The sequence below is a fragment of the Rhamphochromis longiceps genome, linkage group LG6, assembly GCF_057381845.1.
Source record: "Rhamphochromis longiceps isolate RC_006_pf linkage group LG6, R_longiceps_female_GT1.1, whole genome shotgun sequence".
NCBI classification, from domain to species: domain Eukaryota; kingdom Metazoa; phylum Chordata; class Actinopteri; order Cichliformes; family Cichlidae; genus Rhamphochromis; species Rhamphochromis longiceps.
The window spans coordinates 44,026,826-44,045,483 of NC_140562.1; the positions used below are offsets into that span (position 1 = coordinate 44,026,826).

At 44.6% G+C, this 18,658-nt stretch overlaps 2 protein-coding genes across 2 annotated transcripts; both read right to left on the minus strand.

Moving 5' to 3' along the window:
- Positions 1-5,187: 5,187 nt before the first annotated feature.
- LOC146668855 (uncharacterized) lies at positions 5,188-7,278 on the minus strand. The gene is made up of 2 exons (XM_085408766.1): positions 5,958-7,278; positions 5,188-5,227 (listed from the first exon to the last, which is right to left on the minus strand). Exon 1 carries the CDS (start codon positions 7,254-7,256, stop codon positions 6,261-6,263), a length of 996 nt encoding a protein of 331 aa, XP_085264892.1. The 5' UTR covers positions 7,257-7,278; the 3' UTR covers positions 5,188-5,227; positions 5,958-6,260.
- A 3,574-nt stretch (positions 7,279-10,852) lies between these two features.
- LOC146668856 (uncharacterized) lies at positions 10,853-13,553 on the minus strand. The gene is made up of 2 exons (XM_085408858.1): positions 13,332-13,553; positions 10,853-12,601 (listed from the first exon to the last, which is right to left on the minus strand). The coding sequence occupies exon 2, from the start codon at positions 12,368-12,370 to the stop codon at positions 10,853-10,855; it is 1,518 nt and encodes a 505-aa protein (XP_085264984.1). The 5' UTR covers positions 12,371-12,601; positions 13,332-13,553.
- Between the last annotated feature and the right edge of the window lie 5,105 nt (positions 13,554-18,658).

Sequence of the window (18,658 nt, forward strand, 5' to 3'; positions counted from 1 at the left end):
TGAAGCTTGCCTGTGCAGCCCTCTGCTCAACACCTACCAGCCAGCCTCTCAGCTCCCTCCACCTCCTATAGCCTCGCTTACTGGCCAACTCCTGTCAGCCACTCACCTACACTCTACAGCTTTCGCTGTTGTTGCAGTTGTAAAACTGCAAGAAACCTTGTTCTTATCCCAGAGTGATGCTCTGCTTTGATTTGAGAAGATATTAACCAAATGTAGTTTGTTCAACAATACATGTTTGCACCATAACTCTTACTATATTATATAAGATAAGAGAAGATAAGATAACCTTTATTAGTCCCACACGTGGGAAATTTGTTTTGTCACAGCAGGAAGTGGACAGTGCAAAAGTTATGATGCAAAAATTAGAATACAATAAGAATAAATACAGTACACAGCTGTACAGAATAGAATAAAATAATATACTATATACAGTAGAATAAAATAGAATAAAAATATACAATAAGATAAAAATAGAATACAAATACAAATACTATATACAACTGAGTAAAAATACAACGATGCCAGAAAAGATTATTGCACTTAGTATTATTGCACATGTGTGGATGTGTGTGCTTGATCAGTTAAAGTCTTTGTTGTGGAGTCTGACAGCAGTGGGGAGGAAAGACCTGCGAAATCTCTCCGTCCCACACCGTGGGTGCCGCAGTCTCCCACTGAAGGAGCTGCTCAGTGCTGTCACAGTCTGCTGCATGGGGTGGGAGACGTTGTCCAACAGGGATGACAGCTTAGCCGCCATTCTCCTGTCACTCACCACCTCCACTGGGTCCAGAGGGCATCCTAGAACAGAGCTGGCCCTTCGGATCACCCTGTTCAGTCTCTTCCTGTCCCCAGCAGAGATGCTGCCGCCCCAGCAGACCACACCATAAAAGATAGCAGAAGCCACCACAGAGTCATAGAAGGTCTTCAGGAGTGGGCCCTCCACCCCAAACGACCTGAGTCTCCGCAGCAGGTACAGCCTGCTCTGCCCTTTCCTGTAGAGGGCGTCTGAGTTATGAGTCCAGTCCAGTCTGTTGTTCAGATGAACACCAAGGTACCTGTAGCTGTCCACAGCCTCAATGTCCATACCCTGGATGTTCAGTGGTTGCAGTGGAGAATGCTTGTGCCTGCGGAAGTCTACCACCAGTTCCTTGGTTTTACTGGCGTTGATCTGGAGGTAGTTCAGCTGGCACCAGTCCACAAAGTCTTGAGTCAGTCCTCTGTACTCCTTGTCGTCCCCATCAGTGATGAGGCCGACTATTGCAGAGTCATCAGAGAACTTCTGCAGGAAGCACTGGGTGGAATTGTGGGAGAAGTCTGCAGTGTAGATGGTGAAGAGGAACGGAGCCAGAACCGTTCCCTGTGGGGCCCCCGTACTGCAGACGACCCTGTCCGACACACAGCCCTGAGTTCTCACATACTGTGGTCGGTCGGTGAGGTAGTCCAAAATCCAGGTAGTGAGGTGATGGTCCACTCCAGAGTTCTCCAGCTTGTCCTTCAGAACCGAGGGAAGAATAGTGTTGAAGGCACTGGAGAAATCAAAGAACATGATTCTCACAGTGCTTCCAGCGGTCTCCAGGTGAGCGAGGGAACGATGTAGGAGGTGAATGAGGGCATCATCCGCGCCAATGCCAGGCTGGTAGGCAAACTGAAGTGGGTCCAGTGATGAGCTTGTTAGGCGCCGAAGCTGAGCCAGGACCAACCGCTCCAGGGTCTTCATCAGGTGGGATGTCAGAGCCACCGGCCTGTAGCTGTTGAGGTCCTTGGGGCGTGAAGTCTTTGGCACTGGTACAACACAGGAGGTTTTCCAGAGCTGTGGGACTCTTCCCAACCTCAGGCTCAGGTTGAAGAGGTGCTCCATCACCCCACACAGTTGGTCCGCGCAGGACCTGACGACCCTCGAGCTGATGCCATCTGGGCCCGCTGCCTTCTTGCCATTAATCCTCCTCAGTTCCCTCCTAACCTGGGTGGTTGAGAGAGACAGGCTGGAGCCTTGTGTTGAGTGTGTATTGGATGCTGTTGTTGGGGGTGGGGGGGAGTGAGCAGGGTGAATAGAGGAGGTGTGAAGTGTCTGAGGTGTCAGAGGTGGAACAGCAGCAGTGGGGGTGGGTGAGTCTGCAGCCGATGTTGTAGACTGTCTCATGGTTGAATCAAATCTGTTGAAGAAATGATTCAGTTCATTTGCCCATCTCACATCCCTCCCAGGCAGAGAGTTCTGCTGTTTGTGGCCTGAGATGGTTCTGAGGCCTCTCCAGACTTCACCAACGTTGTTTTGCTGAAGCTGGTTCTCCATCTTCTGCCTGTAGCTGTCCTTCCCATTCCTTATCAGTCCCCTCAACTCTCTCTGCACCCTTTTCAACTCCTCTTTGTCTTTGGATTTGAAGGCCCTCCTCTTCTGCTTGAGGACAGCTTTAATTTCTGGGGTAATCCAAGGTTTGTTGTTGGAGAAACACCGTACAGTCCTGGTAGGTACGGTGTTATCCACACAGAAATTAATATAGTCAGTAATGCATGTAGTAAGGCTGTCGATGTCCTCTCCATGGTCGTCACAGATCACCTCCCACACAGTCGACTCAAAACAGTCCTTAAGAGCCTCCTCGCTCTCCTCTGACCATCTCTGCACTGTGCGGGTGGCTGGTGGCACCCTGCGCACTAAGGGCTCATACACAGGGACAAGGTGCACCAGGTTGTGGTCAGATTTGCCCAGTGGAGGGAGAGGTGATGAACTGTATGCCTCTTCAGCATTGGCATACAGTAAGTCCAGTGTTTTATTGACTCTGGTTGGGCAGGTCACATACTGGGTGAGGGTGGGCAGTGTGGAGTCCAGTGAGGCATGATTGAAGTCCCCTGATATTATGAGAAGGGCTCTCGGAGATTGTGTTTGCAGTCTGCTGACCACAGAGTGGAGAGTGTCACAGGCTGCATCCGCGTTGGCCGAGGGGGGGACATACGCTGTTATTGCGATAACATGCGAGAATTCCCGGGGCAGATAGTACGGACGCATGCTAACGGCTAACAGCTCAATGTCTCTGCTGCAGAGTTGTTCTTTCACAGTGATGTGCCCAGGGTTACACCATCTGTCGTTCACAAAAACTGCCAGTCCCCCTCCTTTCCTCTTACCGCTCTCTCTCGTCCTGTCCGCTCGCAGCATCTGAAATCCCGGTAGTGTCACGCTTGTGTCCGGAGTTAGCGGTGTTAGCCACGACTCCGTTAGCATCATGATGCTACATTGCCGGTACTCCCTCTGTGACCAGGTTAGCGACGTGAGCTCATCCATCTTATTGGGCAAAGATCTTACGTTTCCAATAATTACAGAAGGAAGAGATGGTCGATAACGTCTCCTTCTCGGGCGACGGCGCTCCTTCCCAGCACGACACCCCCGTCTTTTCCTCCTCAGCTCGCTGGGAATGTCGGGTCTGTCCGCCGGCAGTACCGCTGCGGGACGCAGCGCTAACAGCTGATCCTTACTGTAAACAAAGGATCCCTGCTCTGGGTCCCCAGACACGCGTGAAAAAAGTAGAAATAAACTGAGAAAAACGACCAGAACTAGCACAAAACGGTAGAACATGGTTGCACACATATAATATAGTAAGAGTTATGGTCAGGACTAGGGTGCCATTAGTGTATTAATTAATATACCAAAATCTCAAAATGATTTAATGCCATAGAAAATAACAAATAATATATAATGCATGACGTCTGTCATAATGGTGTAACTATTTCCTCACTTGAGATTCTCTGCAGGCCTTTCCTGCAGCCATCTTCCGTTGCAGCTTGTTTGTGGTTCTCTCTGTCATCAGTTCCGTCTTCACTAACTCAAAAGTGTGCTCTGTTAGGTTGAGTTCAGGTGACTGCCTTGTCCCTTGAAGGATTTTCCACTTTTATGCTTTAAAAAACTCTTTTTACTGTTTGCTTTGGATCGTTATCCATTTGCACTGTGAAGCCCTGTCAGATCGGTTTTGTAGGGTTCAGCTGAATCTGAGGAGAGAGCACAGCCCTGTGCACTTTACAGTTCATCGTGCTGCTTCTATCAGCAGTCACATCATCGTTAAACATCGCTGACACAGTTCCACTGGCAGCCATACATGCCTGTGCCATAACACTGCCTCCACCGTGCTTGACAGATGATGTGATATGCTTCTGATTATCAGCTGTTTCACCTGTTCTCCATTCTTTTCTCTTCCCATCACGTTCATCTCATTTTTTTTGTTGTTGTTGTTGACTTTTAGAAGTTCATGAGTGTAACCAGGGGTTTGCACACACTTCTTTATGTTTCCATTCATGAAAGCATCTGACAGCACTTGATTATAGACTTTGACAGTGTCATGCCTCCCTCCACAAAAGTGTTCTTGGAAATAATTCTGTCATTCAGGCAGCCTGTCGGGTCTTGTGTTTTTTGCTAACTCGGTTTATTTTGCTTAAAGATGTACCAGAGTGCTTGGCCACTTGTAAAAGTTTTTGCTATGTCTGTAATATTTTCATTGTGTATTTTTGACCTAATGATGGCTTCCTTCATATGTATCTCCATGTCTCTGGATCCTTATATTGAGATTTCCAGGGTAAAGCTACAAGTTACAACATTAAACAACTCTAAAACCAGCTTAATTGGTCGTTTTTTCATTTTGTGTTTCTTGTATCCTTGTGATATTTTGTATTATGTGTTATGTTCTGGTTCATTAGTAATCTTTGGTATTATGTTTTGAGTTTCTTATATTTCTTGTTTAGTTCCTTGATTATTTAGTATTTTCCCCTCGTGTCTCTCTGTGTGTCTGTGTTTATGTATGTTGTGTGTCTTGTTTTCCTCTTGTTTCACTCGGTGTTCCCTTTTCTTTTCATGTTTATCTATGTTTCCCCAGCCCGTCAATCTTCTCTCTCTCCCTCGTGTTCCCCACTCCTGTGTCATGTTCCACTGTATCCTGCTTAATTGTGAAAATCTTGTCTTTTAATGTTTGGTGTGCTTCCCGTGTGGCGTCTTGTTAATTTGTATCACCTGTGTTGTCCATGTGTTCTCACTTGTCACTGCATTTATGTCAGCGTCTCCCTCATGGTTGTGCGTTTCTTTGTGGGCCTCTTCGTGTCCGTAGTTCATATAAATTCCCAGTTTAGTTTGTATTTCCTTTGGTGCAGCAATAAAGCTGTGTTTGAGTTATTGTCTCCGTGAGTCTGCACTTGGGTCCTTTCCTGCCTGTGTAACCGACCCAGAGTTTGGGCCGGTAAAACAGATTAAATGTTCCTGCAAAACAGGGAAATGATGAGACAGACGACTGGTGAAGTTTCTCTTTGCCTCGCTTCTGCCATATTTATTTATATAATCACATGTATTTTTAATTTGCAGCATCACCATTCTCTATATACAACAGAAATAACAGTAAAACCGTCTGTGTGTTCAAGCTGCAATACCACGATCTTTACATGGGAAACAAGAATACTTCACGTGTAGTGACCTTCAAATCATTTACTCGGTTATTCTCTCTGAATGACAATTCAAAACAATATGAAATGCATGTTCAAATACATTTTACCTCTCTTTAACTCTTAACCCAAATACCTATGTATTCTGATTGTTTTAACCAACATACCAGTGCTTGGTCTTAAACCAATTTAGCTTAGTGGCTCACAAATACATGAAAGAGTCATGTGTATGTCGACAGGCTTAGCTTTAGCTTTAACATTCTCAAAATCACTTTTCAGAACCAGTAAACAGTCGTTTTTCACTGCCAACAGCAGATTAACAATATCAGGACACAAAAAGGAGCTTATTCAGCTAAACGACCCGAAATAAGTGACGAAAGGAAACCAAAATGGCGCCCGCGGCTGGCTGGGCTTTGGCATTTTTTCAGTCCTTCTACTTCATAAAACGTAACCAATAACAGCGTTTACCCGCTGATTTATACCCTCACATTTAGCTATGTTTCTTATCAATATTTTACAACCGTTTTACTATAGCTTTACCGGTTACAAACCTGCAAAACAGGGAAATGATGAGACAGACGACTGGTGAAGTTTCTCTTTGCCTCGCTTCTGCCATATTGGAGAGGAGGGCCTATGACCTCGCTATTCTGTCTCACTGAACAATGCGCCACCCGGAGGCTGGGGGGTGCAACTACCTCATTAAACATAGTTCACTTCGGTGACAAATCTCTCTTTCTTTTAAGTACTACTTCTGATGGGATCACACATTAGTGTGTCACACGCTCCCTGACAAATGGAAATGGCTCCTGACATTCAAAAATACAAACATTTTCAAAAGTAATACAGTCAAATACTCAACATGGCATATGTGCAGGGTAAGTATATGGCCCAACTGGATAAGGCACACAAGATGCAAACCCTGGGCTAAATGGTACAAAAGGTGTTAGTGTCCATGGCTGGTATGGAAAGAATGGCGCAGCTAGTGCAGATACTATGGCCTGTGGCTGTAGAGCCGGTTCTCCCAGTGACTCATAAGTAAACACTTGTCTAGGTCTCCTTTCTCGGGCTGACCTTCTTAACTCAGTCTGTGGGTCACCTGCTGGTATCTGTGGTAGCGCTTGGCCAGGTAAAGTGGACCTTTCACATCCTTCTTCCAGACAATTTGGCTGTGCCTGTACCTCAGGGACAGGGGGCATCTGACTGTCTATTCCTGTCTGTTCATGTTCGCTGGAGGTTCTTTCTCTTTCACTGTCTCTAGTTGGTAACTGGAAGCGGTTCCTTTGGTCCTCAGGGCTTTGGCTTGTTGGGGGTACGCCAGATTGACTATAATGGACGTCTCTTTCAACATGTCTAGCCTCTCTGGGGAACCTAAACCAGTACCCTCCTGCATCCTCATCAGATTCTGAGTCACTAGAATCGCTTTTCTGTCTGTTTTGTTCACTTAACTCCGCTTCTCTCTGTCTAATCGGTTTCTTAGGTGCCTGCTCAGATCTCGGAGGCGGAGCCTCAACTGGGAGGTCGTTAACCAGTAATAGGAGGTTACGGTGTAGGACCCTGGTTTTACTTCCATCACTGCCCTCCGAATAGACTGCATAAACTGGATTATCACCTATTTGCCCTTTAACCAAATAAATGGTTTTCTCCCAGTAAGATCGCAGCTTCCCTGGTCCCCCACGTTCACTGCAGTTCCTTACGAGGACCCTATCACCAGGCTGTAACACTACACCCCTCAGCTTTTTATCATAGAAAGACTTGTTTTTGATACTAGACAACCTACTTTTTTCACTGGCTATCCTGTACGCTTCTGTCATTCTTTTCGCCCACCTGTCTGTGTAGCTTTTGTGTGACATTATCTGCTTCTCCCCAACTAGACCAAATAAAATGTCTACAGGAAGGCGCGGGTGATGCCCAAACAGTAGAAAATGGGGGGAAAAACCTGTGGATTCATGGCGCGTACAGTTGTAAGCGTGAACTATGTGTGGCAAATGATCCTTCCAATTCCCCTTTTCTTTTTCGCCTAGCGTCCTTAACATTTGTAAAAGTGTCCTGTTAAACCTCTCGGCAGGATTACCTTGAGGATGATATGGGGATGTTCTCGAGTGTCCAGTACCTGATTTCTCCCTCAGTGTCTTGAAAAGTTCATTTTCAAACTCGCGCCCTTGGTCGTGGTGAAGTCGTGCTGGGTACCCAAAGCGCGGAATGAACTCTCCAAAGATTCGCTCAGCTGCTGTCTTCCCAGACTTGTTTTTGGTGGGGTACGCCTGGGCAAACCTGGTGAAGTGGTCCACGACGACAAGAATGTATTCATATCCCCCCCGGCTGGGCTCCAGGTGGAGATAGTCGATGCAGACCAGGTCCAAAGGCGAGGTGGATGTGATGGTGCCCATTGGAGCACGTACTTGGGTTGTTGGCTTCTTGCTAATGATACATCGGCACTTCCTGGTAACATAGCTTTCTATGTCCCGTTTCATGTACGGCCAGTAGAACCTCTCTCTCACCAGTGCCAGTACTCTCTCTGTGCCGATATGTCCCATGTTATCATGCAGGTGCTTTAACACCGTCTCTTTGTACTTTGCAGGGAGGATTAGTTGTTGCCTTTCACCTGTCTGTCTATACATCAGTCCGTTTTTGAAATGTAATTTGTCCCACTCCTGCAACATTTTCCTCGTTGTTTTAGTCACTGTGTTTCTGATGTCATTTGTTAAGACTGTCATTTTCTCCTTTAGCCTCATTATTTCTCCAACCGTTTTGTCTTCTCTTTGTGCTTGAGCTAGCTCATCTTGGTCGATTGCAGGGAAAACTGGATGTGGCTCCCGGGCTGCATTTTCAGCGATAGTTAGGGCAGCAATCCATGCAACATCACTTTCTCGAGCTGCTCTAGCTCCACCCCAGGCTGCTTGGACCACCTCAGGTGATAACTCTTCAGTGCACTCACCCACATACATGTCAATGTTAAGAGGGAGACGGGACAATGTGTCAGCATCAACATTGGCCCGGCCAGGCCTGTATTTGATCTCAAAGTGAAAGTCTGACAGTTCCCCGACCCAGCGATGGCCCACGGCATTAAGCTTGGCAGTACTCATAACGTAGGTCAATGGATTATTATCTGTATAGACGGTAAAGTGTGGAGCATAGTACAGATAGTCTCTAAAACGCTCACACACTGCCCATTTAAGTGCCAGAAATTCTAGCTTGCCGCTATGGAGACAATAATTCTTTTCTGCTGGTGACAATGTCCTGGACCCATACGCTATTACCCGTAATTTTCCATCCTGGCGCTGGTAAAGAACAGCACCGAGGCCCTGTTCTGAGGCATCTGTGTGGAGGCAGAACGGTGAGTTAAAATCTGGGTAGGCCAAAACTGGGGGACTCGTAAGCATGGTAATTAGCTGTTCAAGTACATGCTGGTGTTCACTAGTCCATTCAACGGGGGCCTTGGATGACAACTGGGGACCTTTAGTCTTCAGTTGGCGCGATGGGAAGGTTGGCATGTCCGGTTTTACTTTTAACAGTTCATAGATAGGTTTTGCAATCCTCGAAAAGTCTTGGACGTAGCTTCTGTAGTAGCTTAAGAAGCCAAGTAGACGCCTTATATCACCAACTGTTTGAGGTGTCTTAGTTTTTAGGGATTCTACGGCCTCTAAGTCTTTTGGATCAATCCTTACCCCTTCTGCAGATACAAGGCGGCCAACATACCTTACTTCTTTGCGAAACAGTTCGCATTTTTCGGGTCTTAGTTTTACTCCGTGCCTCTGGAGTGCTCTTAAAACTTGTCTCACACCCTCAACATGCTCTTCAAATGTTGGTGCATAGCATAAGATGTCGTCCAGGTATGGGATACAACAATTGTCCCTGAGCGAATCTAACATCTCCTCCATGCTTCTTTGAAAAGCCGCAGGTGCATTGGAGAGGCCGAAGGGTATTCGTACCCACTCATAAAGGCCCCAGGGGGTGACGAAGGCTGTGAGGTGGCGTGAGCCCTCCGCCATGAAGCCCTGGTGGTACGCCTTTCCCTGATCAAGGATACTGAACCATGAATGCCCCCCCAGAGTGTCGGTCAGGTCTTGGATCCGAGGAAGAGGGTGTTTATCCGGAATGGTCTTCTGATTCAGCAGACGGTAGTCTATACAAAGGCGTAACGAGCCGTCTTTTTTTCGGACACAGACGACTGGAGCAGCATACGGTGACCTGGATTTAACAATCCACCCCTTGGCCAGGAGGTCCTGAATGTACTCCTTCACTTCGGAGAACAAAGGCTTTGGGACAGAGGAGTAGGCCCTCTGCACTGGGACGTCATCTTTGAGGTTGAGTGACATGTGCAAACTAGGAATACAACCAATGTCATGAGCATCTTTAGCGAAAGCGCCTGACTCCTCCCATAACATCTTTTCCACAATGTCTTGCTGCTGTTTCTCAAGATGGCCTAGATCTACTGGTGGCTGCCACAAAGTTCTAGGGGAACCTGTCTCTGCCTGACAAACAGTAGTTGCCTCTACTTTAGCGTCGTTTTCAATGGGTGAATCTGTCTCTATCACCTTCTTAATTGCCTGGACGCTACCAATAGCAGTCTTTCTTGTTAGAACAATGTCATGTCTAGTGTGGTTTTCTACAGGCACAGCTACATAAGGTAGTTTGCCGGGCTGGATCTCTAAGAGTCCCTCTCCTAATCCTAACTGCTGCAACTGGACAGAACTCTCTTCAGGCTCAAACAAGACTAAACGTTCACTTGGGTCAAGCTGTGGTGGGACTTTACACTTTACCCAGGTTGTGCTGCCAGCAGGAATTACTGTGTCTCTGTAACCCACCCTCAAGCGCCCCTGAGCTGTGTTCTCCTGATGTGTCTGGATGAAATGTACCATTCCCTGTGCTTCATCGACTGGAATAGACAGTGCACCCCCAAGTAGCTTAGCTAAGTTAGAAGCAGCCTGTGCTGGGCTTCCCTGGATTAACACTTCCACCACATTGAACCCTATGAGTGGTGTGTCTAAGGGCACTGAGCTAATTAGAAACGGCACGTTCATGGAAAGTTCTGGGTCTTCATTGCCTGGCAAATTTACAGTTAATATTACCCACCCATCAAATGGAAGAGATTCCCCATTAACTGCATAAATCTTTGGCACTTTCCCATAGTCAGTTAACTCTATGAGCTCTGCTATCGGACGAACATTGACATCTGGAATGTATTTATTTTTCCAAGCTCGGTCTATCAAGCTAACCTGAGCCCCTGTATCTACAAGAGCGGTCACAGTTAACCCATTAAGAAGGCATTTTGTTGTTGCTTTTTTTCCTATTAGTCTTACTATTGGCTCTCTGTTGCTTACAGCGGTTTTTAGTGGCTCATTTTTGCTCTTCTTGGATTTCTGTCTCTTGAGTTTAGCTTGGTGCACTTTGGTGTTGTCACATGATTCAGTCTCTGTGTCAAGGTGGGACTCCGATGTTGTCCCGGTCACAGCTGGTCCCTCCGCAGCAACCGGCCCTCGTTTCCCGGCTGCTTTGGACGTTTGAGGCAGCCAATTGCTCTATGGCCCTCTTCGCCGCACGAGAAGCAGTGGTTACAATTTTTAGAGCCCACCTGTGAACATGTAGAACATGCATAAAGTCTCTCAGTCTTTGTTGCAGCTGGTCTAGCTGTACTGCTAGAAGACTCTTTCTTCATTTTTTCTGCGAGTGAATCTACTACTCTAGTGAGTGCATCAATCTTCTCTTCCAGTTGCTTTACTGTGTCGGCTGTTGACTTTTGATCTGCAACCTCTCTCTTTGTTAGTTTGACTTTCCCCTCATCCACATGGGCAACATGAGCACTGAACTGTTTTGCTCGGGGTGTGGAACCTAATCTCCGGTGACGCTCAGATTCTTCACTGGTCACTTTCATTGCATGTTTCAGAATCATCTCATCTGTCACTGACTGGTTCGCCAGCAAGGGCTTCAGCTCTCTTCTAATATCATTGTCCTTATGTCCGATCCCCTGATAAACTGTGTGCAAGAAGACACCTTGAACTGTTTCTGGGGTATATTTAATCTCAGAATCAGTCTTTTTGGACTCAAAAAGAACTCTTTGTTTTAGGCCAATTATGCGGTAGAGAAATTGTTGTGTTGTTTCATTTTCTCTCTGTTTGGCACAAATCAGTTCCTGGAACAGCTCTGTACTACTCCTTTCTCCAAGATGGGACTGCAGGAATCCTTTTAACCCGGCAACTGTCATGTCATCTTTATTAACTAACATGTCCTTGAAACTGCCTGGTTTAATTATTTTTAACACCCCTCTAACAATCTCAGATTCTGTAAAATTCTCTTTTAGACCCTCCTCTATCTGCCTACACACACTGTTGTAGCTGATGTCTGACATGTGATCTCCTACTTGGCCTCCCTGAACCTTGAACTCACGTCTCGGAAGATAAGGTAGGTCTTTGAGGGAAACTACAGGGCCTGGGGGAGGTCTAACATTACTTTGTGAGGTGAGTTGTTCTTGAGCTTGCTGTAGTGCAGGAGTTTTTACTAAACCTTGCAATGTCCTACCAACCTTCTCATAGTCCGAAATCATTTTAAGGAGTTCTTCTTGTGGGATGTTAAGGCTAGAGTTAGACTGATCCATGTTTACTTGAGCTGCATTGAACTGGCTGGGCTCTGAGGTAGGGTGGGGTGCACGCTCTGGCGTCCGTGTTTCCACATCTGTCTCCACGGCACTGGTCTGGTTGTCGGTAGGATTCAGAAGTTCATCTACCATGTCCTTTAGCGCTAACAATTTCCCCATCCCACTGTCCTCAGCTTCTAACATTGCCTTGCTGTAGATGAAGGAGTTGATGTACTCGAAGCTTCCTTCTGCATCATCACTTGACAGCTCTGACAGATCCTTGCCTGGTACTGGACCCACCTTTGCAGCAATCTCAAAAAGCTGATCCGGCATCAGCGCGAAAAGGCCCTTCCTGATGTCCCACACCAGGCTCTTCCTTACGCCGTCAGCCATGATGTCCTCCTCGTTGCTCTGCGATGGGTAGTTCTAAACTGGATCTTCCCTCTGTAGTGGATAGCAGCTCCTCCGCTTTACACCAACTCTCCTTGGACCATCAGCTCCGCAGCAGGTCTTATGGATGTGTGAGGATCAGCTCCATTGATGATGTGGAACCAATCCCCGTACGGGCCACCAAGAATCTGTAACCGACCCAGAGTTTGGGCCGGTAAAACAGATTAAATGTTCCTGCAAAACAGGGAAATGATGAGACAGACGACTGGTGAAGTTTCTCTTTGCCTCGCTTCTGCCATATTTATTTATATAATCACATGTATTTTTAATTTGCAGCATCACCATTCTCTATATACAACAGAAATAACAGTAAAACCGTCTGTGTGTTCAAGCTGCAATACCACGATCTTTACATGGGAAACAAGAATACTTCACGTGTAGTGACCTTCAAATCATTTACTCGGTTATTCTCTCTGAATGACAATTCAAAACAATATGAAATGCATGTTCAAATACATTTTACCTCTCTTTAACTCTTAACCCAAATACCTATGTATTCTGATTGTTTTAACCAACATACCAGTGCTTGGTCTTAAACCAATTTAGCTTAGTGGCTCACAAATACATGAAAGAGTCATGTGTATGTCGACAGGCTTAGCTTTAGCTTTAACATTCTCAAAATCACTTTTCAGAACCAGTAAACAGTCGTTTTTCACTGCCAACAGCAGATTAACAATATCAGGACACAAAAAGGAGCTTATTCAGCTAAACGACCCGAAATAAGTGACGAAAGGAAACCAAAATGGCGCCCGCGGCTGGCTGGGCTTTGGCATTTTTTCAGTCCTTCTACTTCATAAAACGTAACCAATAACAGCGTTTACCCGCTGATTTATACCCCCACATTTAGCTATGTTTCTTATCAATATTTTACAACCGTTTTACTATAGCTTTACCGGTTACAAACCTGCAAAACAGGGAAATGATGAGACAGACGACTGGTGAAGTTTCTCTTTGCCTCGCTTCTGCCATATTGGAGAGGAGGGCCTATGACCTCGCTATTCTGTCTCACTGAACAATGCGCCACCCGGAGGCTGGGGGGTGCAACTACCTCATTAAACATAGTTCACTTCGGTGACAAATCTCTCTTTCTTTTAAGTACTACTTCTGATGGGATCACACATTAGTGTGTCACACCTGCACAGCCGAAATAATGACAGTCGTGAAATTGTGAGTCAATTGTCCACTTGCGTTCTGCCTGAAATTGGGGGACTTTGAAAATAATACAGGCAAAAAAATGTTAAAAAGTGTAATTGTCCAAATGCTTATGGACGCCTGCACCTCTCTCAACAAGGTATGTCCTGCTTAACTGTTCATCTGCGTATAAAATTTAGTCAACTCAGTCAAAAGAACAAAGGAAGGTGGAGGAAAAGATTCCCTGCAACAAAGGCAGCTAAGTAGTGGCAGGTAATAAAGTGAGACTTGGATTGCAAAATGCATCCAACTCTGGCTTTCTGTTGCTATCCCTCTCCTCCTGTCTATGGTTTTCTCATCGTGTGTCTCCCCTTGTATATTAGTATGTACTGTGTATTTTTCTGGCTGCACACACACACGCACTGCAAACTCAGCATTGTCAATCCCAAATTCTAGCCAGTCTTAATCTGGATATATAACCCCCAGGTAAGCACTAGTCTGGTACCCGTCACATCAACACACTGTGTAAGCCCAGAAAAATGAGCTGTCTGCTGTTTTCTTTCACCAGAGAGGCCTGACATGAATTTGCATCTGCGTTTCTGTAACGGTACTAATTTGTGTCACTGCAAATGTCAATGGGAACCCACAACTTCCTGTTTTCACATTGTTGTTGTTTGTTACTGCATCAGGTTCAGTTACTGTACTTACATTACAATCCATTCTGATACTACTCATAGTCAGATTTGGATGGGGAGAAACTGATAAAACATCCAAGAAGTAAAGCTGTGTTCAGCAAACTTATTGCTCCTGTGAAACTGCCTATTGGTCAGGAGTCAGAGATACTTGGGACGTAGCAGGCAGGTGTAAAAGTGTGTAACTGTGCAGAAAAAGAGCATCCAGTCAGCAAAGCCCATCACCTGAGAGTCTTTAAAGTCTCCCCCACAACATATCAAAGCCACCGAGCTAACGTCCTCTGAGGCATATCAGCATATCTACGCCGGTTTAATCAGCATTGCAAGTGGTTAATAAAAACTCAGAGTTATCCAATTAGACAGTGACCTTTTTAATGTTTGTTGCTATGTTGTGTGTTTCGCATCACGGTGTCATTGAGAGGTTTAGAGAGAAAACTTAGCAGACACTGCACTTCTCCCTCTGATCCAGCCACTGAGCCAGGAGCTGTAAATGCCATCACATTAACGATGCCTCCAGGGTATAGACAGTCCCCTGCATCTCTATGCAGCATGTTTGTTAAACACTGGGTGGTCACACGTGCACTGGTGTCATAACCGCACTGTTTAACAGCGTTGCAGCCGTGGTACCGCTTTAATTACTTTGCCGAAATGAACTGGAAGAATGAGACTCCTTTATCCATTCATGACTAAAAAAAACGCTTATATGGTGGATTTTCTTTCCCCCACTCAGATTCATGGTGCATCACACATATCTGCAGCCTTTGATTAATTTTATAGCCACGAGACCCCTGAGACGTGTGACACATTCCATTTAAACAATGACTCTTGTTATGCACGACTCATTCAATTTGTTTCATGGTAGGATCATTTCCTATTAAATATGTGTGCGTATGTTTTATACAAAATTCATGTCATAATCATTTTTCACCCCAGACTCATTCAGTAACATGCAGTAATAGGAACATGAAATGGAAGATTAGGGTGAGTGGCTTATGATGCACCGCTGTCCACAAAAGATTTATCTTTTTCATATTATCAGGAAATGAAAGGTTTAATAAGAAAGAGCCGGTCACTCGATCTGAAATCATCAAATTTTGAGTGTATTTTCTGCTCAACCACCTTTGATTCGCCAGAAGATTTTATGGTTTTATATTTTGACGTCTATAATGGTTTCTGTGAAATTTCAGTTTCATTTATCATATCATTTTGAAAAATGGTTCTAGCGTGGTTTCTCACCTCAATCTGAGGCCATGTTTGAACACAAATATCTCGAAAACCATTAAAGATAAAAGCCTGAAATTCTCACTGTCACGTTTTACCATAACAAATGAATCAAAGTGTAACTTGGGGCAGATATTTAAAGATAACAGCCAGAGAATTGCCTACTAAAAATATTTTATATGAGCAAACACACAGTATTAAATAAAACTGACATTGCAAAAGCAGCTAGTGGCAATTTTTGGATTGTATACAGTCTTTTTAACATTTTTAGTAACTGAAGAATATTTTCATTCAGCTCTCACGCTGGACAGCAAATTTTACAAGTTGTACCACAAAAACAGAAATGTCAGTGCATAGTCTGATCCAAATCAAACCAAACCTGGAGTTTCCTGATGGAAAATCATTTTGTTAAACACGCATATTTTAATTTTCCCACCTTGTCAGCATGCACTCTGTCCTGGAGGAGTCTGATAATTCAGCTTAAGATTAGGATGTACTTACATTAATGTTGCTTTTGTTCTATGTATTACAGCATTCACTCCAGCATCAGTGCGCCTCAGAGTTTGGAGCCTATAGTCAGCATTCCAACCTTCATCCCAAAAAGTATTTCCTGCCGTTAAAATATCTTTTACCTGTTTGACATGGTCAGGTGAGATATTTTCAAATCTGAATGAGATGGAATGATCGAAAGGTAAAATGGTGAGCAAGGCTGCAAACACAATTTTGCGTTTGATTTTGACTCTTACTCCCCTGTATGCCCCACGCACTCAACATTTCTGTATTCTTAATAAAGACAAATGTTAACCCACCTCCTCTGGTGCTCAGTGACCTGGTGCTTCCTCTCATGCTTCAGCTGAGGTGTTCCTGACACGTTGTTTTGTTTGATGTTCTTAGATGTCAAATGAAAGTGAAAATTCAAATATTGGATTTCCTGAAGGTCTTATTGAGCTACTTTTTCATACTAGATAGATGGAACAGCTCTTATAGCAAATCTACCCACGCCGTCAAATGTACTGTACATCTTGTCGAGCTTCACCCGACTGTCTCCTTTACAGTCTACAATGAACTGGGCCTGGTGCAAAACAAGAGCTCAAAGCAGAGTGAAAACTGAACTTGCATTCACTGTGCGGCCAGAAAAACGAACTCTAACAGCATGTCATATTTCAATGCAGTATTTGAATAAAAAAAACTGCTCTTTGTAGCAATGTCACATTTAATTGTATTGCTTTTTAAACACAAAGTCAAAGGGAAGGAATGGTGAAGTTGATTACCAACCTTTGTGCGGTCAGAGGCGCAACATAGCAGGAATACACCCCAGATGTCCTGATAAACTGGATTCTCTTAAAGCTACGTAAATTAAGTACATAATAAACATATTACGTACTTGTGAAAATGTATTGCTTCAATGTATTTTTCTAATGGGGCACGCCCCTACGAATGCTGACTGGCTGGCTAAAGCTGACTTCCTTCCCAGGGGCTGTTTAGAGCCTGCCAGCAGAAACATGATCTGTTGACCATGCAGTCAGTCTGCTGATATATCCCATTCTAATAGCAATGACAGATTGACTGTTTTGCTCGCTAAAGCCCTTTTATAAAACCATAGATTGCAGAGCAGAGCCTCTGCCAAAACCACAACTCTCCTCAATAAATCCAAAGGCTGACAGGGTGTCTTTTTAGTCATAAATATGCATAGTGGACTCAATTACTCGGGATGTTATTCGCACAGGTGCTCTGGCCATAGTTTACTATGAGCCCCAGCTTCAGAAACAAGCATGTTATTTATTTGGCTCAGGTGAAGAATCTGAGGTGTGAGGGTAATTGTCACCAGGTTTAGAGTGATTTGTTTGCGTGTGATTTCACAGCAGTAATTGCTTTTGCCATTTTAGTGACCGGAAACAAATGATTCTCTTTAATAGGACAACACAGGACAACATTCACTTTTCCACCATCAGTGTAGTGCATTCATTGCTTCTTAATCCACCCCCAAACCCCCTCTTTTTTTCCTTCCAGCACTCTTCAAGTGAGTTTATGAAATAACTGGTATAGAAATCCCCTGGAGCACCTGCCCCATGATGAAACAGATGTGTCCTAATATTCAGACCAGCTTACTCCAGTAATTGCTGCCAGTATATTAGATACAGAAAAGACGGAAGATGTTCAGGAAAAGACAGGGAGTTGTATTTGAGCTGTTTAGCCAGAAGCAACCATGCAAAGTGAATCTCAATCAACATCCATCTCTCACTTTTTCTAAATAGATGCAAAACATGTGTGTGATTTCTGAATTTTGAGTAGGCAGTTTCTCATCTGACCGTGCATTTAAATGCAGGTAAACAACCGCTCTTCATTATTTTTCTCTGAACTCTGAGGACTCTAGAGATAAATCATAAACACATAAGATTCTGTTGCCTCTCCTTGTCATTATTCAGTGACATCTCACATCAGGGAACAGATGCTAATAGCCGGTGAGAAGTGAGACAGGCTGCTTATTAGGCATGCTCCAACTGAAGTGAAAGACCACCCACTGTCTTGCAATTATTCTGCAGTCTCTGCCTCAAATTACAGCTTAATTGAACTTTTCACAATCATACCATTGCAAACTATTCCTTGGGTCAAAGTTGACCGAGTGGCGAAGGGCACTGAAACTTAAAGACATCATTAGCACAGCTCATTTTATAATTATCCTCTTAGGCTGGTGGCTCTGCTCAGATGTGAGGTCAATTACAAATATACTTATTTGCATGGAAGTGCATGTTAGTGGGAGGTGTGCAGATTTATCCTCAGGAACAAAATAATCAGTTATCTGACAACTGCAGAAAATACTGCAAAAAGACGTGTTCTATGCCAGTAGTGAACATCCTTCTTCCAGTGTGGAGGGGAGTTATTAGACCAAGTTTGAAAGAAGCAATGAACACTGAACATTAGGTTTTCTTGGCCTTATTTTGTCTGCTGTGACCAGGAGCCAATCGTGGCAGAGTTAAAACACCAAATAAAAGCTAAATAAAATAAAATCTTAGTTAATCTGCTGATCTGACCTGATCTTTGGGCAATGGCTGATTTTTCAGAACTTAGTGTGAAGTCTCTGACCCCCAATGGTCACACCAGATGCCTCGCCCTCCCTGAGCCTGGTTCTGCCGGAGGTTTCTTCCTGTTAAAAGGGAGTTTTTCCTTCCCACTGTCGCCAAAGTGC

Excerpts from the sequence above, each read along its gene's own strand:
- LOC146668855 (XM_085408766.1), bottom strand. The coding sequence starts at position 7,256 with ATGTCACACAAAAGCTACACAGACAGGTGGGCGAAAAGAATGACAGAA.
- LOC146668856 (XM_085408858.1), bottom strand. The coding sequence starts at position 12,370 with ATGGCTGACGGCGTAAGGAAGAGCCTGGTGTGGGACATCAGGAAGGGC.